This window comes from Strix uralensis, chromosome 18 (assembly GCF_047716275.1).
Source record: "Strix uralensis isolate ZFMK-TIS-50842 chromosome 18, bStrUra1, whole genome shotgun sequence".
Lineage (NCBI taxonomy): Eukaryota > Metazoa > Chordata > Aves > Strigiformes > Strigidae > Strix > Strix uralensis.
This window is the reverse complement of record NC_133989.1, coordinates 15,107,136-15,129,734: the sequence shown is the minus strand read 5'-3', so window position 1 is coordinate 15,129,734 and position 22,599 is coordinate 15,107,136. Positions and strand designations below refer to the sequence as shown.

Sequence of the window (22,599 nt, the reverse complement as noted above, 5' to 3'; positions counted from 1 at the left end):
CTGCTGGAGTATCACCAGGTACTGAGCTCTCACAACCTCTCTGTGGTCCCCTTCCTTTGACCACCCTCTTGGCAGAAATTTCTTTTTTTTTATATCAAGTCAGAAGTTGCCATGTTCCAGCATGTCCCTGCTGCCTCTCATCCCATCCCTGTGCACCTCTGAAGAGTCTGACTCCACCTTCTCCACCCCCGCCTGCCAGGCAGCTGTAGGCAGCAGCAAGACCTCTCCTCAACCTCTTCTAGAGCCTGAACAACTCCCCTTCTCCAGCCTCCCCTTGAAAGCCCCATGCTCCATTTCCTAACACCCGCCAACAGCAGGAGGTACAGAAGCATCACAAAAAAGGGAAAAGGGCAAGAAGTGAGTTAGGAAAGCAAGTGAGCAAAGCGAACTGGTATTGGGACCCATCCTGACAGGAACCATGTGACAGCCTTCCAGGGGTGACAGCATAACCCATCGGCCCCAGCACGCTGTCTCTGCTGTTTTTAAGATTTGAGCAAGATACACTGCAAGGAGACAGGAAGAGCACCCTGAGGGCAAGCGGTGGGCTGGAGCTCAGGCCAGCAGCAGGGTCGGGCTGGTCAGAGCAGCAATGCTGGGCTGGGTGCTCCAGTGGCCAGAAGCACCCACAGACAGCAAGGCAGGGCACTCTGCAGCCAGAGTTTTGGCACCCAGGACTGACTGAACCCACACTCTGCTCTGCACCATCCCCAGAGAAACAGGCTGGAAATGCAGCATTTTGCATCTGCAGACAACTTAGCAGCTTATCACACAGATTTACCAGGGAAAGCTCAGCTTGGCTGGCCTACACATGGAGCGGGAAGAAAGCACGGGAGAGGAGAGCAACCTTCTCTGCCAACATTGCACAATGGTAATTTTCAGTTCCTGGGTTTGGTGCTCCTGTGCTGGCTTTGGGACTCCTACTTGGGAAATCAGAGAGGAGAAGGCAAAAGGACAAGAGGAATTGTCCCAGTCACAGCAGACTTTCTTGCTACCCAACCACACCAACTCCCCCCCTGCCAGTGACCCACTAAACTACTAACACCTGGCCCACAGAACGGAGCTGAGGGAATGTGCCAGCTGGGAAGCAGCTGACAGAAGACATGCACAGCAGCACCCAGTCCAGAGTCGATGCTAGAAAACTGGCTCGTGGATGCATCACAGGCTTCCTGTGTGACCCTGGACAGGTCACTTCACCCAGGTCTTAGTCTCTCCTGCTGTACACAGAAGGTGTCACGTTTATCTGTCACAAGGATTGACTTACTGATGTCTAAGGCACTTGGAGATACTTGGATATGGAGAAAAACCATGAAAATAACAAACACTGTGGAGAGAATACCAACCAGAGAGAAAAGCCAACGCGCACGCATGCTCCCACCCACTGACTCCACACGGCATGAGGTCCACGGTGTTTATAACACATGTAGTATAGACAAGGTGATCTTTCTACTGATAGAGACAGAGAGAAGAAAGATACCAGAGATAAGTCTATCAGGGTATTTCTGAACAGTGTTCCCAAAGGATCTCAGGATGAACTTGCTTCCACTAGGAAGGATCAATTGTTTGCTCTTGGAAAGGCCACCCAAATACTGGGCAATACAGCTTTTAGGCCAGAAAACCACAGATGGAACAGGCTGTGATTTGCAAAGCCACCTGATTTCAGCAGCTCTGTTTGTTGCAGGTTTGCATGCTCCTCCTTCTTCTTACCCTGATTCAGGGATCTCAGTCTTTCTTGCCCTAGGCTGACTGGTGATGCAGAGGGACAAGAAATAATGGAGCCATTCTCTTCAGTGCCTTGTAGCCGTCAGTGGCTTCCAGGCAGTCCTCTGCCCAAGGATGGGAAGAACAAGTGGAGATGAAAGCCATTCTCTCCCATATCCATCTACCTCCCCTCAAGAGCTTTGGTCTTTTTCACTGGGATAAATTTCAGCACGGAGTCTGACAACCCCAGCAGCAGCCCTCAGCCACACAGTGGCTTTACGCATTATCACTCTGTCGTTTGGATGTAAACAGGGACAGCCAGCATGGTGCAGGGGACGTCGGAGGCAGTCTGCAGTTCTGCCAGGGCCAGATTGGACGCGATGCTGTTGGGCTGCCCAGGAACGACAAGGTCTGAGTCAGCAGCTCCCGACCCACCAACCACGATGGACAGGACTGCATCCGACTCCTGGAAGGGTTCTTTGTTAGGGCCGCCTTCGGGGGGGCTTTCCCCAGCAGCACCGTCCTTCAGCTCTGCCAGACCCAGCTGGCTGGGGAGGGAAAGGCCCGCCTTGCGCCCTCGCGCCACCCGCTTCTTCTGGGGCTTCCTGAGCTGCAGGTCTTTGTCCTTGGGTGACCCCAGCCGGCACTTGTGGTCCTTCATGTACTTGTGGCGCGTGAAGCCTTTGCTGCAGGTGGGGCAGCGGTATTTGTAGTTGCCGGTGTGCGAGCGCTGATGCTCTATCATGTGGGCTCGTCGGCTGAAGGACTTGTTACAGTACTGGCACTTGTGGATCTTCATCCCTGCACAGAGCATCGGAGGAGAGAGAGCTCAGTTAGAGACCCTGCATCCTAATGCAGATCTTCAGGAAACCTGCACCGCGCCGAGGGAGCGCACGACAGCTTCATCTCCTCTTCCAAGGAGATGTTCCCCGATAAAAGCACAAAACAGCCACCTCCTCACCCAAGAAGCCCCATTCTTTTTCAGCTTGCCAATTAAAACAAACCCAAAACTCCGTGGTCTAAGGAGACCCCAGGCAAATTCGCAAGGAAAGGGTGAGCAGCTACACCTGGAAAGTCTGTGTTTAGGAAGGGCTAAAACAATAGTTCTTGCCTCAAATAAGAGGATTAAAATATCACCAGAAAAAAAATCAGGTAATTGTGATAAAAATGTAAAACAGTGTTAAACTCTGAATTTTTTTCAAATGTATTCTCTAAGTAAAAAAAGTTTCACTTTTTTTTGTTTTCTCCCAAGTATGGGGATGTACGGTCTGACACAAACCATCCAGTGCACTGTCAGCACAGTCCCTTCTGATCACACTCTGCAGGGCTTTGGACATGACAGGCATGAGAAAAGGCCTTCAGTTTTACCCCAAGAGACAAATTCAGAACGTTCCCAAGGGCATGGGAATAAATTACGTGTCTTTATTAGGAGTGGGAGCATCATTTTTGAACACAGAGAGAAGGGAGTCAAATCCCAAGAGATCTCCTTTTGAATGTGAGATAGTACTGGGGAGGAGTGGACAGAGGACTGTAGATATTCATTCGATAGCAAACACACCGAGTAATCCAGCTCTGTTCTGCCTCTCACCAGCAGGCCCTGCCTACAGATTTGTGTTGCCTTAATAAACAGCCCAAAGCGCAGACACAGCTGTGAATGCCAGCTCACTTAAAGAGCCCTGCAGCAACAGAGATACAAAGAAATCTAAGCTAATAAATGATAGTAAGAATTTAGGCCTATATCTGGGAAATACTGTATCACACACGGTGGAAAATTCTCCCACAGGAAACTACACAGTAACTGTGTTAACTGAGCGGTGGGTGGAGGGACAGTGCAGGGAAAGCACCTCTAAGGAACATCCTGCGATTCTCGGGGTATAAAGCAGAAGCACTTCCACGGTTTGCTCTTTTTTTCTCAGGCTTACTGCTTAACATGCTCCTGCAGCACCACAGCAAGTCCCCCCCACTCCGTTCCCAACCACCAGCAGCGTGGGCAGAGCTGCACTTACCCGAATGGGACAGTATGTGAGCCTTCAGCTTGTCAGGCCTGTTGAACTCTTTATTGCAGCCCGTGTGGCTTCTGTAAGAACAACAAATGCTGGTGAGCAGCATGGATCAGCTGAGGATCGATGTACAAACAGATCCTGGACCACAAAGAGATCCACAACCCTCCTCCTGAGCAGCACCCAGGCAGGTCCCTGGGTGCAGTCACAGTAGGAGCTGCTCTATTTCAGCCCTTCTGGAGAGGGGCAAGAAATAAACAGGCTGCTACGGGGACACACTGCTTCTGCTAGATCACGCAGGGCCTGTGTCTCCTAAAAGCAGCAGGTTCAAGATCCCGGCTGGAGACAGAAATACTTTGGCAGGAGCTACAAGGTGGTTGGAGTCGAGAGAAGCCGGTCAGTCTTGGCTATCTCAGAAGGCCCATGGTTGTGCCACAGATTTGGGGGTGCACCTTCTAAACCTGGACTTGCCTGGCTCGTACATTAGCTCCTACGTTGCCAAGTGCTTTTTGAGACATGGCAGTTAGGGAGAGCCCATCATTCCGGCAACCTTGTGCTTTGTGGTCAAAAAAATACCCCTTCTCTTCCCCAGTGCTCCCCAGGTGCAAGCCCCCCAAGTCTCCCATGTAGGCAGGCATTATTTTACAGGCAATTTGGTGAACTGAGCTGAAATGATGTGGCCCCACAGGAAGTCAGTGATAAAGAACTGGGACTTCTGGGTTCCCAGTTCAACAACACACAGCATTCCTGCCTTCCCAAGAAGCAGTGGAATGGCAGATGCCACACATGTACCCTCGGGTACCTGCAGGAGACATTCCTTCCATCCCAAACCCCATCCCAACCGCATTAAGACATGCTGCCATGCTGGAGACACGCTACGTACGAGAAGGGACATTTGTATTTCTTAAAAGGCTCATGGATCAGCATATGTCGCTTGAGTTTGTCCTTCCGATTGAAAGCTGCATCACACACTGAGCACTTAAAGGGCTTTTCACCTGGATAAAAAAAAAGAGACCAAGACTCAGGGAGAGTCCAATCACACAGGGCTACTCGAGCCACGTTCAGGATTCGCTGCGGCAGCTGTGCCGCTCTGCTTCTCTATACACTTCCCCAAGCTTCCCTACCCTGCCTGATGAGGAAATGGATGGATACAATCCACACTGCACGCTGCTCCTGCTCACCAGGGCCAGCTTCCTTGGCTTCTGCAACCACAGGCAGTGGGGAAGCCACCTCCATGTCCCACTTCTGACCAGTGCAGCACTGCGCATGAGGCTGAACCAAAACCATACATCTCCTGAGCCCGTGTTACTACAAATGCCTCAGACAGTCAACTCTGTTACTCTGGTTATCAGGAAAATAGCCATGGCATTCCAGGGAGCAGGAAGGACTGTGATACTGAGCTAACGAGCACTGCGGTGCTGGGGGAGCCCGTACCCGAGTGGATGTGGGCGTGCAGCTTGAGGTAGTGCTCCCGGCGAAAGAACTTCTTGCAGATCTGGCACTTGAACTTGCTGCCCCCGCCATGCGTGGGGATGTGGCGGCGCAGGTACCTCTCGCAGGGGAACACCTGTTAACGCACAAAACCAAGGCTAAGAGGCAGCATCACACAAGGGACATCGCTGAGCCCGCACGGGTATGGGAGGTGTGGCCTGTATAGAAAGCATAAGAAGCTCATGGTGATTGCTTTCTCAGAAAGGATGCACTGAGAAAACCTTCAGTTTTGTATAAGGAAAATACAGATAAAGCTTTAAAAAAAACAAACCAACCAAGCAACAACCCTCCCTGCCCCAAAACCTTCTTATCCTTAAGAAACACATAAGCTGAAACCTTGCTGCTAAATTTTGTAGCACCATACTGCTGAGGACCAGCACCTCAGCTGGATGCCCAGTCTCCCACCAAAGCCAGCAGCAGGACAGGCTGGGCAAGGACCCCCAGTAGTTACTACCTTCCCACAGCATTAACTTCAGTTTCTGTCTCCTGATAATCTGTTACCAAAGGCTCCCATTCATTGTCTTCATAGAACCAGTAGGAATGGTTCCTTTGGCTACTGGGGATACTGGAAATACCCAAGCTAAGTGAATTCCTAATGAGCATGCTGCAAGCACACATCTGAGAGAAGCACAAGAGAGCCAGGAGTACCCGGGCCTGTGCTCTCACATCTCCAGGAAACAGCACTAGTTGTAAGAATACGAACAGAAGTAAAAAATGCTGCTTCAGATAATGGCTTTCAAACCCTTATGCTGCATGCTGAAAATCCCACCTAGGCTCAGAAGGGCAGCTGTCACCTGGTGGGGGAAGTGGAGACAAGACAGGTAAAGAAAGATGGGTTACTAACCATGGCAGGAGTGCGTTTCCCCTTCCTGAGCTACCTCAGTACAGAGTGGTCACGCCTTTGAGATTGTCCCTGCCCCCACTGCAGGATTTTCATTTCCTTTGCTATAAACAGAGGAGCAAGGGTCCAAATTTTAGTTTGGATTTCAAAAAGTAATTTATTAGAATTCAAACCCCACAAAATTCTGCCCCTCAAACCCCCTCAGGGGCTGTGCTGAAGGGAGCATTTCCAGCCAAAACATACCCGGGCATCTCTCCAGTCCCAGTCACATCACTCAGACAGGTTTCTCTTTGCCAAGGACACAGAGCACTCGTCCAAAGGAGAGGAATGAGGGGGAACCCGGAGACTTCTGTTGCAAGAGGAGATGAGAGCAGTGGAGGTGTAGGAGCTCCCGCAGGAGCCGGGGCTTTCCACGCCCAACCCTCGCAGCCATAGGTAACCAGGCACGGTGGGTCAAAGGCACTGCCACCACTCTGAGACCTCCCCAAACCAGCCTTGCTCCTCCTGCTACACCTGCTTTTAAGAAATTAGGAGAGCAGCCCGGTGTGCAGTCCTGTGCTGTCATGGGAATAAGGGAGCTCCCCTGAGAAAATCTGTTCAGCAAACAGGACCCGGGAGAAAAGCCAGCACTGCAGGGAGGAACATACTCTGTGTGAGAGGCCAGAGAGCTGGAGGCCAGGGGTGCAACCACCTCTGTCTCTCTGAAAAGCACCTGGCGAGCCTGCCAGTCCGTACTGAGGTAGGAAGGGAGAGGAAAGAGAGCCGAGGGTCCTGTCCCCCTCAGAGCCCTAGCTACATGTCCAGGACCGGTCCTGGCAGCAGTCACCCACCCACCTTCTGGCAGTGAGGGCAGGGAAAGTTGTGCGTTGCTGTCTGCAGATGGTGCTCCAGGGCTTCCGGGGTGGAGTATTTATTTACACACTTCACACATCTGAATGCGGAGAGAAAGGACAGAGCCTGTGAACAAGGCTATGGCCAACAAAACCCACAGAGCAGGCAGAGCCCGGGCAGGACTGCCCAGCCTATTCAACCTTCCAGGTTGATTTCTGACAAGGTTGGTTTGGTACAGACAATACCACCACCACCCCCCAGGTGCTCTGAAACCTCAGCAACCCACATAGCCAGATCACACTCACACTCGGCATCCTTCAGGAGGGGGAATGCTGGAGAACTGGGTGGAGAAGCTTTTAAATGCCAGTGCTCTTCCACACAGAATCCCACAGGAGCACCCAGACCTGAGCACATATTCCACATTGCTTCCTCACGGAGACAAGCCCTAAGTAACGACTTCACCTTACTTAAAACACCTCCTTCCATCTTCATTGCACGAAGACAGCAGCTCCCAGTGAAGGAGCTGAGAGCGGGCTTACAGCACAACAGCAGTGTTCCCCATGGCTGGGGAGCCGCAAGGCGACACGCTTCCACGTGGCATCTCCAGCATCTAACAAAGCTTCAGCTCACACCTCCACCTCTCTGAAACCACCTGGGCCCTCTCCACCTAACTCACCTGTTCTCACACATCCTGGCAGTATTTCTGCTGGAGACCTCTGCCAATGCTGACTGATAATGGGCAATGAGGACATGCATCATCAACAGTGAGTACAGAGGCACTCACACTGTGTATCTGCTGTGAAACCCTTTTTCCTTAGATCAGACTAAAGCCTCCTCAAATAAGCAGGGCTCTGATCTCAAAGATCCCCACTAGCAAGCTGTAAGACAAAGCTCCACAGTGCAAGGACAACTAGAAATCACAGTCTGTGCAAGAAGTAGCAGATATTTATTCCATGAAGCTCCAATAGCTTCTGGGCTTCCTACTCTTCCTGTATGTCTCTACAGGCATTTCAAAAGCTCCAGAGAGCTCTTTGTGGAACTCCTCACCCTTTCCCTCTACACTAGTAGAAAGGCTTTCCCAGGTAATAGACCCTTTCGCAACAAAGGGATAGGAAATTTTTTCTGGTCACATCTTTTACAACCCACACCCCCTTTGCTGCAGGTTTTTAAGAATCCCAGAAAATAGGCTGGGAAAGGGCTTCCCTGGATCTCTGACCCAGTCCAGTGCAGGTTCGGCTGTGCCCATCTCACTCTTGACTGACAGTAAGAGGACTTGCAGTGATGGTATCTTCCCACATAACTGACCCCAGCCTTTCACTATCTTTCTGAAAGGTTCCTTGCATTCAAAGTGCTTGGTCGTAGCAGCCCCATGAAGAGGCCCCCCCATTTGCCACCTGGGTGCCCAAAAGAACCGTGGCCACTGGACCCGCAGCCCCCTCTTCCCTCTAATGCCCCCACCACTCTCAGCCAAACACGCTCTGCACCCACTCACTCCTACAAGCCTTGTGAGCATCGATTGCTACTGTACTTGTACACGGCCACGTCCTTCTTGGGGCTGTGCTGGGGCAGCAGGCTGTGGGAGTACTGGTGGACACCCAGCTCATACAGGGAGGGGAAGTCCTTGCTGCAGAGGTGGCAGCGATAACTCAGCTCCTCCTGGTGGCTCTTGATGTGCTCCAGGAAAGACTCCAGCTTCTGGAAGGTCTGAGCACAGGTCTTCACCACACATTTGTACACCTGGGAGAAGAAGGGAGAGCAACTGGAGTGACACACCACGGAAACAAACAGGGAAAATCCCCTGCCAACAGACAGCGTGGCTTTCCTTTTTGGAAACCGTTGCCTTTACAGAAAGGGACCACAGCCTCTTGACCCACTGTGCTGGAGAACAGCTGAGCTGATGTTATGAACAAAGCAGCACTGTGCTTCCCAGAGCATCCCACCACGGCCACAGCCGTATCAGCGCTCAGTCAGGGCACAGCAGCGAAACCCTGCCCTGCACTGCAGCAGGACACAATGTGGAGGTAAAACATCCCCTTCCTCTGCTGCCTTCCTCAGAGGAGGGGTGTTTAAAGAACAATGCAAAGCAGCTCAGCATCAGAATGTGGCTGACAGCTCCAGGTGAAGCCAATCTCCTGGGAGCTGCACGTTCTGCACACACACATTGTCAGGGCACTCCCCTAAAAAAGCAAGGTGGGAGAAAGGGGTGTTTGAGTGAGCACCTGAAACCACTCGAGTGGGAGAGACTACAACACCCCAGTGGTGACTGTCCTGAGAGTGCCACCTACACTGAAAACTTTGGACTTTGCTTCTTCTCTAGCCACCCAAACTGCTCGGCTGACTTCTCACTTGGCAGGGTAGAAGCAGCAGAGCTTTTCAAAGCCACCCAGACCACACAGCTGCAACCCAGACATGCAGAGAGCTGAGCTGCAAGGGAAGCACTGGCACCTTTACAGAGCAAGAGGCCAAGGACAGACCCTGGGAGCCAGTGTACTATATGAAGCCCATTCCAATCTCGCCACTGACACAGGGCACCCTCCGTCCCTACCTGCTCGTTCTTGTGCTGTGTCATGTGTGATTTGAGCTGGAAATAAGTGTTGAATTTGCTGGGGCAGAACTGGCACTGGTAAGAGCTATCGATCAAGACAACCTGCTTGGCTTCCAGTTTGCCCGCCTCACTCTCCTCCAAGGGGCTCATGTCTTGGGGTGGTGGTGCAGGGTTCCTTGAGGGCTGAGTCAAACCTGGAGAAAGGGAGAGAGAAAGTCACAGTCTGCCATGAGACAGCTTTGAAAGCTGCTCTGCAAGCCCCATGCTGCTGAGACATACCAGGCCTGGCTCTGGGTCCAGGTTCTTCCTTCCTTTCAAAGACAGATTCTTTAGATCGGACTAATCTCACTCTCTAACAGGGTAGTTTTAAATTTGTCTACAGATTAGTAAGGGCTCTGACTACACCGTCTTCCCCTCCTTAACCCAGTCTCTTTTTCCAGGGACATAACTGTGCTCTGTGGAGCAGTCAGCAGAACAGGCCTCCACCAGTGAACCAGAGCCAGATTTACTCCCATCTCTGGCAGGAGACAGGAGGTAAGACACAGCCAGTAGCTCCGAGTCCATGATGTCTGCAGAGAGCAGCTCCAGTGGGGCCTTGTCCTAGACATGACACTGACACTGCCTTCCCTCCCCTCCTACTAGGACTGAGGCCACCAGCAGAAAGGGTGTCCAGACTCCATCTGCCTGCAAGGAGTCTTCTCTGCCTCAGGTATTTTCAGTTGGCTGCTGGGGCCAGACCCAGCCCAGGCATGACTTGCACACTGCAAACAAGCCAGAGCACCGGGCTATGCTAAACCACCAGCTTGTCTGGCGACTAGACCAGAGCTGTCAAGTGTGGCTCATGCACTGCCAAAACTGCACCTCCCAGGGAGTGAGAAGGGGGAAGACACCTCACCCTGTCCGCACGCACACACTTGCAGAGGTTGGAGTCACTGTCTCCACTAGCATCCGAATACCTCACGGCTCGGGGTACAAAAGGATGCACCTGCCAGCTGGAGTCGAGCAAATCCGACCCACTTCTCTAGTGTGTGCTGCTAAACCCCACAGGAGGAATGCGAACAGCACACAGAGCTCCTGTCTCCCCCTCCTCCCTGTCTGGAGGTGTGGGAATGCGCAGACTGCTCACACCACTGCTCTGCCCCAAGCACATGCCATCCCCAGGCAGCAAACCTGTGTGCTCCTCGTCTTCTGGCTGGTTGGGATTCAAGGCCATGACCTGCACTGTGATGGAGTTGCGGGAGATAGTGCACCCCAGCCCTGGAGGCCACACTTTATGGGTTTGCATGTGCTTCTTCACATTGGACTTCTGGGCAAAGGCTCGGCCGCACACAATGCACTGGAATGGCTTCTCGCCTGTGTGACTGAAGGCAGAAGGCACCGGATCAGCAGCTGGTGGCGGGAGGAGGCAGCCCCCGGGCAGGGACCGCGGAGTGGGGAGGCTGCTGCAGGACTGCGCTAGGCACTCTGCGTGGCAGATCAGCACCTGGACCAGCCAAACAAGGGCTGTGAGACCTGATTAACTGGAGTAAGTGGATTGTGAGAGGCCTGGGGAAACAAGGCTGTGCACAGACAAAACGCTCCCGGTCTGGGGATGACAAAGGATCAAAGGAAGAAATGGGAGAGGAAAAGAGCTCTGCAGCAACATCAGGGCATTCGCTGTCAAGGTCTCTGCATGCACCTTGGGCACCCCATCACTTTCTCAGGGGTACAACCTTTTTCTTCCCTGTCACCCCTCCCTCCCCCACACACATCTCTTCTAGATTGCAGCCCCCTGATCTCCCTGAATTTGCTCTCCCCTGTCCACAGCAGAAAGGTCTTTCTACCCTGCCCTCCTGCTTCAGGAGAAAGAGTGGACTCTAACCCATGGAGTAAGTCATGTGGCGAGTCCAGGCCAGCAAGGGGAGCAAAACCACCACTTACTCATCTGTCCTGAGTCCAGCAGACTCCACGGAAGATTTCAACTGCCTCCTGCCAGAGAAAAGCTCTCTTATAAGAGCTCCCTATATAGACCCTGAGCTTGGCTTACGGTTTGTTAACACCAGCAAACACGAAGGCTGCAGCTTGCTAGGGAGGGAGGGTAAAGGGCAGAGGCAAGCAGTGGAGGTGCTGCTGCTCCAGTGACCAGGTGACAGCAGGTTTGGCTTTCAAAGTCTCATCAGTGAGGAAAACAACTCTCCAGTCTCAGCCCATAACCAGCAAGATTACATCTATAAGGCAACCTTCACCCCAGCCACTGGGCAGAAGGTGTCCTGGTGTGAGGGGGACAAAGGACAACCTCCCAACGCAGCACAGATTCTGGGACATGACAAACACAAGCTCCACTGGACTGCGCAGACTCCCTCAGCGGAGCAGTGCCCACCTCCATCCCAGCCACTCATTACCTTCTGATGTGCTGCTGCAGGTCGAAGTTCTTGGTAAAGGCCTTGTCGCAGTAAGTGCATTTCAGCTTGGGGGACTTGGGTTTGCCTGAAAGAGCAAGAGTGCACACAGGAATGAGATCGCGTGGCACAGCCCTGTCCCCCCTGCACCACAGGGCCCTCACCCCAAGACATGCCTATTCAGGACCAAGAATAAAGGGCTTATGAAAGGATAAGATCTGGCTGGCCGGATTGGGGAGAGGTTATGGGCACAAACATATATTTAACATAGCCTGAGCTAACTCTAGAAGTACTGGGGAGTGTAGTAGTGGAGGGGGCAGGGCCATCCCCTTCAGGCATTAACCACTCCAGGGATCCTTCCAGCTGCGCTGCAAATCACCTACTTTAAAGGCATGTTGGGCATTGGGAAAAGACACAGGATTAGTGAGAGGAAGGGCCCCAGTTCTGTCTCTCTCCTATGAACTCACCAACGTCAGCCATCAGCCAGAGCACATGCATATTTCTGCCATCCAGAAGACCAGTCAGTCACATCTTCTATCTACTATGATGGGGGTATAAACCAGTGGAAAACAGCAGAACCGTGGGCTGCTCTAGGACATTCTGGACTGAGAGCTGCAGCCTGCACAATCATTCACACCTCTGCAAATAAGGTTAAACCCTAGCATCTGCATGGTTGTAACTCCAGAGGCCCAGCCTTCCTGGGGAGGAAGGCCATGGGGCTTCCCTCCTCCTCACGCCTGGGACCCTCCTTGCAGCACAGCTAGGTGTGCTGCATCACCCCAGCACCAGGCAGGCTCAGCCAGTGGAGGATCTGATGCTCCTCCATCCTGTAACAGTCAGGCCCATCCTGCCTCACCTGGGGACAGGCGTGTTTTCTTCACAGGCACTAAAACACACAGCAGGGACAGGTCAGCTGGGCCCCTGAGTCTTCAGGGCCAGGCCACACCTAGCCCACCGGCCTTGCGGCTGGGCAGTCTTCCTTAGGTTAAAATTACCAAGCTCTAACACCGTACTTTGCAGGATCTCCCCCATTTCAGGTGTGATCCAGTAAGCCTTTAGCTCCAGAGATGTAGCACAAGCTTGCCCATGCAGTAGCACAGTCCTTTCACACGCGCTCAGAGGTGACAGACAAGAAGCATGTCCACACATCCTCCTCTCTTGATAGCTTCGTGCAGGGCATCGTGTTCCCCCTCGGAGCTGCACACACAGTCAGTGCCACCCCACAAGGCCTGGAGAGCCTGGGGCTCGACAGTCCACTACGGGATAAGCACGGTGGCCTACAGGTTAGCACAGGGCCAGTGCTATAAGGACACTTACCTTCCTGCAGCCCACTCTCGTTTTTGCAGCGCCGACTTTTGGCAGTGGAGGTGGAATCAAAACCAACCACACTGCCTCCTCCTGCACTGGTCAAAGGCGTGGGAGTGCTGGTGCTCTTGGACTTGAATCCCTGCTTCCCAGGGCTGTACACAGGAGGAGAAGGGTACACAGGACTTTCCACACACTGGCTTGGTACCTGCAAGAGTGCAATTTATCAGTGGAAACAAGTCCTAACCTCCATCTCTAGCAACACCTGCCACACCAGGCTATTAGTCTGGCTGAGTTTTTTGCCTCCTGCCAAACTGGATCACATTTCTGCTTCACCAGTCCAACAGTGCATCTCTAACTAAAACTAACACCCTGCACAGTGTGAAACTCTCATGCTGAACACCAGAAAGTATCCAGCAGTTATTACAGCAGGAACAGGACAGCAAAGAAACACTCTGAAGGAGCTGTCTCATCTATGTCTCATGCCTACAAGAGTTTCTTATCCCCCCGGAGCAAGTTACCAGAATGATCACCACTGATGCTGTGGGTTCACACCCCCGCTGAAGGCAGGGATCTCCAGGCCCTGCTGCCTGCTCTGGCAGGACTGCAAAAGGGAAGGAAAGCACAAGAAAACTCTGGATGGCAAAGCACAGCTGTTTACATCGGCACTAATATTAGAAAAGGACACTTTGAGAAAAAGACAGAGGCATCAGTCTGGGGTGACATGGTTTGAGGGTGCTTCTGTTGCCCACCCTGATAAATTAGCACAGACCACTACATATTCAACATCCCCATCTGTTTCTGATCACTGGCACTTCCAGATCAGATGCCAGCTACAAAAATAAGGCTGCCAAAGCTGTCACACCCAGGAGTTTCTGTTGTGAATAGCAGTGCTAACATGGAGGCTGCGAACAGCTGACCCACCAGTAAATCCACCCCTGCCTGTGCCTCTCTTTAGGAAAAGCTGCCTTATCAAGCTCATCAACATTTAGACTGTATTCTTCTCTCCACTTAAGCCTGCAGAGCACAGCACGGTGCTCTGTACCTCTCTGGGATGTGAGCCCCTCACCTCAGCTCCCTCTCACTCCCAACACCTGCAGGTATCCCTCGACCACAGCAGATATTTGGGTCTCCTAAGCCTGTGCCAGCCAAGTCCTCCGTCCCTCTTAACTGTTCCTCTTGTTCTCAGAATCCCCATCTCTTGCCGAGACCCTTCCCTTCAGTAACTTCTCCCAGAGGAAACAATCACTGTCGAACAACCCGACCCATCTCCCCAGACTCTAATTCTGCATTTCTGGTCTGGGTGACTGCCGAGCAGCCTGGCTCGTTAGACAAGGCCCAGGAGGACAGAGCCCCTGCACAGAGCCCCCGGCCATACCTCCATGGGCGGGTAGGGCTGCAGCCCCAGCGCCTGGATCTCCACCGTGCTGTTTGCTGCCAGGGGAGCAGGCGTGCTGTACACTTCGACCACCCCGCTGCCGCTGGCGCTGGGCTGCCCCGGAGGCCCCATGCTCGGCGGGGGAGGCGGCGGAGGCTGAGGAGGGGGTGGCGGCGGGGGAGGCGGAGGCGGGGGGGGCTGGGAGAGGTAGCCAGCCCCAGCGTGCATACTCAAGCTGCTCTAAAACCAGAACAGAGACAGACAAGACGTTGAAAATGCAGCAGCGATGAGTCGGAAGGGCTGCTCCCTTACACACATTCCCAATCCCAATTCAAAATGGCACCTACAGAAACAGTAACAATGTCTTGACATGATACAGCCCTGTCCAACTGCCAGGCTGGACCAGACTGTGCTGGCTTGAAGAGGCTTGGTGTGACACACTGGTAGACACTGTCTCCTCCAAAACCCAATCGCTCAAGACCCACTGCTTTTTTTGCTTTGTTTTTAAAGCTTTTAATCCTTCTGGTTACAAAGAACATTTTCAGAGCATGGAGAGTGTATACAGCCTGGCCAGTGCCAAGGAGAGGCCAAAACAACCATGCCAGGAGGAGAGAGATCTGTGGAGCAAATTGACAAGGGCTCTGGAAGCCAACCATTATACAGGGCCTCAACAAAAAGCTGGAGAAGCCACGTTACAAAGATCTGAGCATCCAGCAACAAGGACACCAGGAAACAGCAGGCCCTGGAGCCATCCTGTCGTTTATCCATCACTCCTTCCTGAGCTTGGCTGTCATGCTGGGAAGGTGCCCAGGATTCAGCACTGAAGCAGATCTCTAGAGTCTGATCAACCAACAGGACTCTCCTGCTGTGCAAGCACAGCCCCATGCAGCGGGACTCCCCAGGCCCACACGTGCCCCTTACCTGCGCCGGGGGCTGCACCGTTGGCATGGGCTGGTCCAAGGATGTAAAAGCAGACATGGCTGACATCAGCACCTCATCGCTGACTAAGATGTTTCCCTGCACCAGGGTCTGAATCAAAGGTGATGGAGGAACAGTGATGTACGTAGAAATTTGCTGAAAGAAAAAAAGGATGCATTGTTGACCAGCAACAGGACAAAACAATAAACAAAAAACGATGACACTGTTTTTTACTGAAGCTCAGAGTCTCTGCTTTCACAGCCTCTGGTCAGCAGATGAGCCACAGTAATTATCTGCAGCTTCCTGCTGAGTCCATGGTAGTTTCTAGCCATAACAATAAGGCAGCTCCAGAAACATTCTCCAGAAAAGGAGATAAAAAATATTGCAGTGGCTTGGGAAAGTGGCCACTGGCTACAATTCAAGTCAGGGGTTACTAAACAAGATCTGCAGGACAAACTGGTTGCAGACAAGTTCAGGCCTTTCCTGGGTGCTTCTCACAGCAGGGAAGGGGGAAAACTGAGGGAGGCTGCTCTGGCTGCAGATAGTGAATGTCAGGCTCATCTCTTCAGACTGGAGTCGGATTATAGGAGGGGAGGGAGGCTGTTCCACATTCTGGGTGGAAACAACTCATGTTTGCAGCCCTGGGCAGTACCATCCACTGGCACTATGTCAACTTGAAAAAAACAGTTGGTTTGAAAGCACTTTGGAAACCACTATGATTGCAGGCACAGTACATGTCATGCACGAGGGACCTGCTCCTGAGAAGTCTGCTGGGAAGGAGAGTTACTCCAGAGAGGATATTCCCTTAACGCTCGTCACACCACATTACGTAGGCTTATTTGCAGGAAACTGAGGGGAAGGATGCAGGGAAGAAGCTGTCAGACACTGCCCTCCTCTTCTGCCCACGAGCCAGACCACAGCCCAGGGGACAGCAAGAGCCATTCCACCCTGAGCACTGCACAGCGTGCACCCAGGGATGGGGGCAGCCTGCCAGGCTGTGATGCTGGGCTCTTTGGTAGAGCCAAAGTCTGGCTGTTGCACAGACACAAAATGAAACACCTCCTGTCCTGAAAAAAGGGTTATCAGACACTTATGCTGAAGGACCAGGCAGCTTCAACCATGAGGTCAAAAGTCAACAGGACCACAACTGAGCCTCCTAGAAAAGAGGTCAGTCAGGAGGCACCACTGGATCTACAAGCATCACCCAGAGATCCCCCCAATGCCCAAAACCACGGCGACAGACCAGTAGAGCCTCTGCCTGCAGCACGGTACCTGCCGGCTGGCGCTCGGAGCCTGCTGCACCGATGTGATGGAGGGGGTGTACACATTGTTGGTGGCCAGCGAGACTGTGGAGAGGGAAGGGGCATTTCCCTGGCACTGCTCTCTCTTGTGGGTCATGAAGGCAGGCAGTGAGTTGAACTGCTTCTTGCACTTTCCACAGAGGAACACGTCTTCATCATCTGCAATTAAGAGGACCAGATCACTGTTCCAGGCTTTCTCCCGCATTCCCCAGTGCTACACCTTACACCCACAGCTGTAGGAAAACAGACACCTTTTGGATCTTAGCACCTCAAGGACATGATCACCAGGAGAGATCAGCCACAAGGGACAAACGGTTCCTCCTCCCCAGTCCCAAGCTCTGCCTAGAGCCAACTGATATGACTGAGCCCATCTCAACCGTGCTCCCATATATGACACCCACCACCTCCCTGTGACAAACTGAACCCTGTTGTCTGTCTTCCCATCCCAAAGACATGAACAACCAACCCAGCCTTGCTCCTGCAGCACCCTCTGCTTTTAGTCAAAACAGCTTCTTCCAAAGCACCTGCGTTATGCCAGCTAAGGCAGATATTATTACTCAGGTTGCACAAAGGAAGATCCAAAACTTGCATCAGGGCACAGAGTCAGTGGCAGCTTGTGACCGAAAGCCACTCCCCACAAGACTGCTGGTCTTTGGCACCTCTGCTTGATGTTAGAAGCAGAAAGAAGACAACCCAATTACCGCATCCTAGACAAAATCTGCAGCATTAGCATAGCACACACCATTGTGCCCTTGATCCAGTCAGGCTCACAGGCTGTACCTCCTGTCTGAGTCACAGCCTGAAGCAGAACATTTCCGAGGACACAGACTATAACCCCTCCAGGGGTAACCCGGTACCCACCCAGCGAGTCCTACCCAAGCCCTGTGAGTGTTCACGTGCACATAAATGACCAGTTCCCATATTCATTCACACAGATGAGATACTCAATGCCTGGAGTAGCTGTACATCCCCACAGGATAAGGAATGGCTCGTTACGTAAAAAATGTGAACCGTAACAAGCACTAGTGGCAGGGAGAGCGGCTGCTCCCTCCCTTCATGCCTTTATTGGAAACACATGGTCAAGTCTATCATCATGACCATCTCCAAAAGCAACTCTGCTTGCTGGGGCACTTGGTCCCTTCCTCCTGCTCTGCCTAGTCCTGCTGAGTGCTCACAGCACTTGTAGCAGCACCCTGCACATACAGCTGTTCTGCCAGCTGTTCCAACAGTCAGGAGTGCACACTGTAGGAAGAGATCTGCAGCCCTCCTGCCCCTCTTCTCTCTCTCCCAGTGCTACCAGGACTCACCCATCGACTGGATGGCAGTGGAGGAGTTGACATTTTGAGCAGATGGATCCGTCACACCTCCTTGGCCATCCAGTAAGGACTGCACAGCCAGCACCGTCTGATTATCCATTCCTGAAAGGAGACACAAGTACGGATGGTAAATTGAGCACAGCCCAAACATGGAACGCTTGGGCGCTGGGAGCTCGCTCATGAGTCATGGAGGGAAGCTTCTCCCACAGAGCCACTCACCTTCCCATCCCCCTCTACTCCAGAGCATTATTAACTATCATACTAAAGCAGTGCTCCGTTGATACAAGAAGAAAAGGAAGAAGGACAAGGAAAGCCAAAAGCGAGCTTGGCTTCAGGCATTTGCTGCAGAGAGGAAGGATGCTTATGAACAGTGGGTATGAAAAGAGCTAAGAAGTAGATATTTGGGATGTCACGGGCCAGGCAGGGTAGCAGCCTGGGTGGATCTGCCTGGGGACACAGTGTGACACAGCACAGACAAGCACTGAGCTCGGTGAAGACAAAATCCTTGGTGTGCAGCAACTGTCCCAGCAGCACTGTCAGAAGTGCCTCCCTGTTTTCAAAACCAGTGTTCCCGGATCTGATCAGACACAGCTCTATGAACTGCGGGAGGATTTAGATACAGTTTTAAGAAGGAAATATTAAACATGGGTTCCTGGGAGAGAGGCTTGGGAGGGGACCTGCTCAGCCACCAGCTGCCACCCTGGTTCTGGGACATGCGGGAGGGCACGACCGTGGCTCCCCTTGCTCCCAGGACTGTGCTCCTCCACGGGCTCCTCTCAGGCAAGAGCTGCCAGTCACTCGCTCTCACTTCTATTTCCCTGAGGACTCCACGAGAGCACACGCACCCAGCCAGATTTGTTGTCAGAATCGGCTCACTTGCTTTGGCACAAATATTTTTCGCTACAGCTAAAATGTTATAAAATATTCCAGATAAATACAGGAGATGGGGATTGCTCATCTAGGGAGACAACCTGGCCAGCAGCATGCAACCGTGGATCAACCCTGACATGCTCTTTCTCTTTAGAAATAAGATGTAAAGACATGTAGAACAATCTGATTATGGAAAAAAAATAGTGAAAAGGGGGGATTTTTATGCACCACTCCTCCCTACCATTTCTTTATGACAAGGAACCCATGAATAAAACAAATGGCATGCCAGGTTGTATGTTATACTTTGTGGATTAAGAGAGAAAAGAAAGGTGGGGTGTTCTTAAGTTGCTTTTCACTTTTCTTCAAGATCTTTCCCAAACAAAACTGTAAAGCTCTGAACTTGGAATTATGTGCCACAGTAAAAAGAAAATCTATCAGTCTGATCATTTCCAAGCAGTGAGGTGAGGACGGTTCCTGACGAGAGGCTGCGCAACAAACAGCACCAGGAGGGACAGTGAAACACCCTAACAGGTCACAGCATAAAGAACAGCGCAGCAGAAGCAACCACCACTGCAAATTCCTCTTGTAATTTTAAAATTTCTCCTGGATAACCACGATGTTATCTTCCTGATGGAGAGTACCCATATAATCCATGGCATTTTAAAGATACCCTCAATACTCATTTCTCCTGCATCTCCAGTGTGAAGCAAGTGACATTAAAACTCCGTGAACACCTTTTTCATCATTTCACCAAGAAGAGGTCGCAAACACTGCACGTGGCTCTGGGGGAGAGGACAGCAACCTCTCCCAGTTGCTGGGGAGCAGAGGGCACAAGCAACTACTGGAAAGCAGCAGATCACACTACTTCACATGCTACCGTAAAATTACCACCGTGCCTATGGGAACTCTGTCACATAAATCACGGGCAGGCACAGCAAAGCTGCAGGTCCAGTTCTGCAAGCCTTGGCTTGCACAGAGAGCTGCAAGCAGCCCTGCAGGACGGCCCCGCCGGCAGAAGGCCGCCGGAGCACTCCTGGGTGGATCTTCTCACACCAGCTGAAGCCCTGCTTTAAAATATACCTCCTCTTTACAAATAACCTCCTGGTCAACTGCAAAGGCAGCACTGCAGGTTCTTGTTGGCACATCCAAACCAGAGAGTGAAATGGAGCTGCACTTCTTCAGCACAAATAAGCTAGCACGATACAAAAGAAAAAGGAGGATCAAGAATTTAGGTTAAGTATATTATGGGGATAATTAAAAACAGTTTGCATCAAGAATGCCATTCTTGATATGCCCGGCACTGGACAACGGGGTTTCCTTCTTCCACATAGTCAGATCTTCCAAGTAAAAAAGCCAGATGATTGACTGCCTCGATCCTGCTAGCAGGACGAAGCTCGAGGAGAAGCCAAGACATGAAGACAGGCGACAACGATGCAGCAACACTGTCTGTGTTGCATTCAGCCTTGTGCCGGAGCAAAGTGGCCCAGGACAACAGAAATATGTTGCTCTTCATTCATTTGGCAATTCATGCCAATGCCCACAGAGTCCCCACAGTTCCACAGGGTAAATGCACATCACCACACTTAACATGGAGGGAAATCACCAAGTTCAAGGTTTAGTAATCCACAAAAACAAGCAGGTGGAGTTACTTGGTTACACGGATGCCGTTCGTGGCCATCCATGGACTCCAGGAGAGAACTTTGGATCAATCCTGCACGGATTACAGCCAGCACCAGTCTGAAGGATGTTCTTCACAGTCATGAAACCTAAAAAAAAAAGGCCATCTCTTCTCTCCTTGCAGCAGCAGCAGGCTTTCCCCAAAGCCTGACAAAAACAAGGCAATTTGGGGAAGCCAGGATAAAAGTACAAGACTACTGATCCATGCTTTTTTTTTCCCTTTCAAATCTCTCTGTTAGAGATGAAACAAGACTGCCCATTTCACTCAGGTGCTACTTTTCCCTCACGCCCTGACTTTCATGCACTGAATCTTTTTTCTGCTGACAAGAGCACCAGGTGCTTCAGTGACAGGCGAAAATGCACCTCTGCCCCACAGCACCGCTGGGAACACGCTGCTCTCAGCACCGAACTCGAATGCCAAGTCACCATCAATTTGTAATCGAATCAACAAGACAAAACAAACAAGCTCAGCTACTCAAAGCTGCCAATTGTTGTGGGCTTAAAAAAAAAGTCACGCTTTTTCTTTAATTTGCTAAAATGTTTTGCTCTTTTGAATTCTGCAAGGAAACCCACACAATGAGGAGCTGATTGCATAGAGGAAATAGGGAACCTGATTATACAGAGCACTGTCAAATGCACCAAGTAACCTGACAAAATAGAAATATTTCTTCTTTGCTCCTCTTTCTGCTGCTGTGATCACAGGTGCTGTTTACAAAGCACGGGGTGACGATCTTGATTCAAGGCCTTCCAGTCAGTGGCATCCCCCCACATAAAGGAAAAAAACATGTGTAATCCGATTTAGGAAATAAATGCCTTGTGAAATAGTTTTTTCTCCAGATGGGCTGACCCTGAGCTCAGTGTCAGAATCCCACAGCTGAGCACGTCCAAGAGTGCCCCTCGGATGGCACCTGCCCAGAGCACAGTGTCCCCACGCTAAACTGAGACCAACGCGACCGCGACCCGTTCGCCCACACAAGGGCCAGGAGCCGGGCACTGCCCAGGCTGCACCTGAGAGCGCAGATCCCCTGCACTAACACACACATGCCGGGGGCCAGCACCCACCCGGGGACCATCCCTGGGGCAAACGGCGAGCGTGGCACATCGGGGGGGCCGGCAGCGTGAGCCCCGGGGCGTGGGGAGAATGGGGGGACCCCAGCACTCTGGGCATGAGGGTGCCCAGCTGCACAGCGGTGTCCCAGCACAGGGATGGGAGGCGAGGGGAGGGCAAGGGGCACATGAGCAATGGGGGTGGCCCTGGGAATTGGCGGGGCACAGAGGTGGGGGTGATGGGAGCACCCCGATGTGCAGGGCACAGGGGCTGGAGGAGATGGGGTGCCCCGGGGCAGGGTGGCAATGGGGCGCCCCGGGGCACAGGGGCCGGGAGGAAATGGGGTGCCCCGGGGCTAACGGGGGCTGGGAGGCGATGGGGTGCCCCGGGGCACGGTGGCGATGGGGTGCCCCGGGGCTAAAGGGGGCTGCCCGGGGCACTGGGATGGGCGGTGCGGGGATGTCCCGACGCGCAGGGAGCGGGTGGCACAAGGCCGGGGGACGGGAGGTGCCAGGGGTGCCCCAGGGAACCGGGGACGGCGTGGCGAGCCCCGGGCTGCCGGCGGGGGATGCCCGCTGCGGTCCCGCCCCGCCCCCGCCGCCGCCGCGCGGGGCCGCTCTCACCGCCCGCCTGCCCCGGGGCCGCGCCGGTGCGCGCTGCCGCCGAGGTGTGTGGCGGGGAGCGGGGTGGAGGGAACGGAGGGGGAACGGGGCACGGCCCCGCGCTGCCGGCAGCCCCCCGTGCGCCGCGCCGGGCCTGGCCTCGCGGGGCGGCCTCGCCGCGGCCCCTCGTCCCGCGCGACGGCAGCGCGGCGGCGGGCGGGGTTGGGAGGGGAAGAACGAGGAGAGGCGCATCCCCGCTGTCGGCGCGGCGCGGCCCGCCCGGGCCCGGCGCGGCGGCCCCGTTACCTTCCAGGGCCTCGAAGATCGCCTGCGCCATCTTGGAGCCGGGGCGGCCGCGACCCGCCAGCCGGAGCGGGCACCGGGAGCGGCGCCGCCGCCC

At 53.0% G+C, this 22,599-nt stretch overlaps 1 protein-coding gene and 1 long non-coding RNA gene across 8 annotated transcripts; one reads left to right on the top strand and one right to left on the bottom strand.

The window, feature by feature from the left end:
* Window positions 1–1,394: 1,394 nt before the first annotated feature.
* On the bottom strand, window positions 1,395–22,575 carry ZNF341 (zinc finger protein 341). Of its 7 annotated transcripts, none has more exons than XM_074887877.1 (16): window positions 22,506–22,567; window positions 19,953–20,638; window positions 17,994–18,104; window positions 16,658–16,845; window positions 15,389–15,541; window positions 14,468–14,707; window positions 13,102–13,297; window positions 11,788–11,872; window positions 10,577–10,767; window positions 9,407–9,600; window positions 8,390–8,598; window positions 6,865–6,961; window positions 5,133–5,265; window positions 4,582–4,693; window positions 3,705–3,775; window positions 1,395–2,499 (listed from the first exon to the last, which is right to left on the bottom strand). In XM_074887877.1, exons 3-16 carry the CDS (start codon window positions 18,100–18,102, stop codon window positions 1,985–1,987), a joined length of 2,493 nt encoding a protein of 830 aa, XP_074743978.1. In that variant the 5' UTR covers window positions 18,103–18,104; window positions 19,953–20,638; window positions 22,506–22,567; the 3' UTR covers window positions 1,395–1,984. The 7 variants fall into 7 exon arrangements, with proteins under 7 accessions (XP_074743978.1, XP_074743976.1, XP_074743979.1 ...); XM_074887875.1 differs by having other exon boundaries at window positions 17,994–20,064; window positions 20,522–20,638; XM_074887878.1 differs by having other exon boundaries at window positions 20,522–20,638.
* Window positions 6,972–10,312, top strand: LOC141951516 (uncharacterized). The gene is made up of 3 exons (XR_012631374.1): window positions 6,972–7,625; window positions 9,847–9,940; window positions 10,049–10,312. It is a non-coding gene; the product is annotated as an uncharacterized LOC141951516 (long non-coding RNA).
* Window positions 22,576–22,599: the final 24 nt, after the last annotated feature.

What these genes read in the sequence shown, in the direction of transcription:
- ZNF341 (XM_074887874.1), bottom strand. Translation starts at nt 18,183, where the DNA reads ATGAGCGAGCTCCCAGCGCCCAAGCGTTCCATGTTTGGGCTGTGCTCA. An exon ending in AAGGACGTGGCCGTGTACAA is followed by an intron (nt 6,962 to 8,389) that starts GTACAGTAGCAA and finishes CTCCGCATTCAG; the next exon opens with ATGTGTGAAGTGTGTAAATA. An exon ending in GCACGCCCACATCCACTCGG is followed by an intron (nt 4,694 to 5,132) that starts GTACGGGCTCCC and finishes TTTTTTATCCAG; the next exon opens with GTGAAAAGCCCTTTAAGTGC.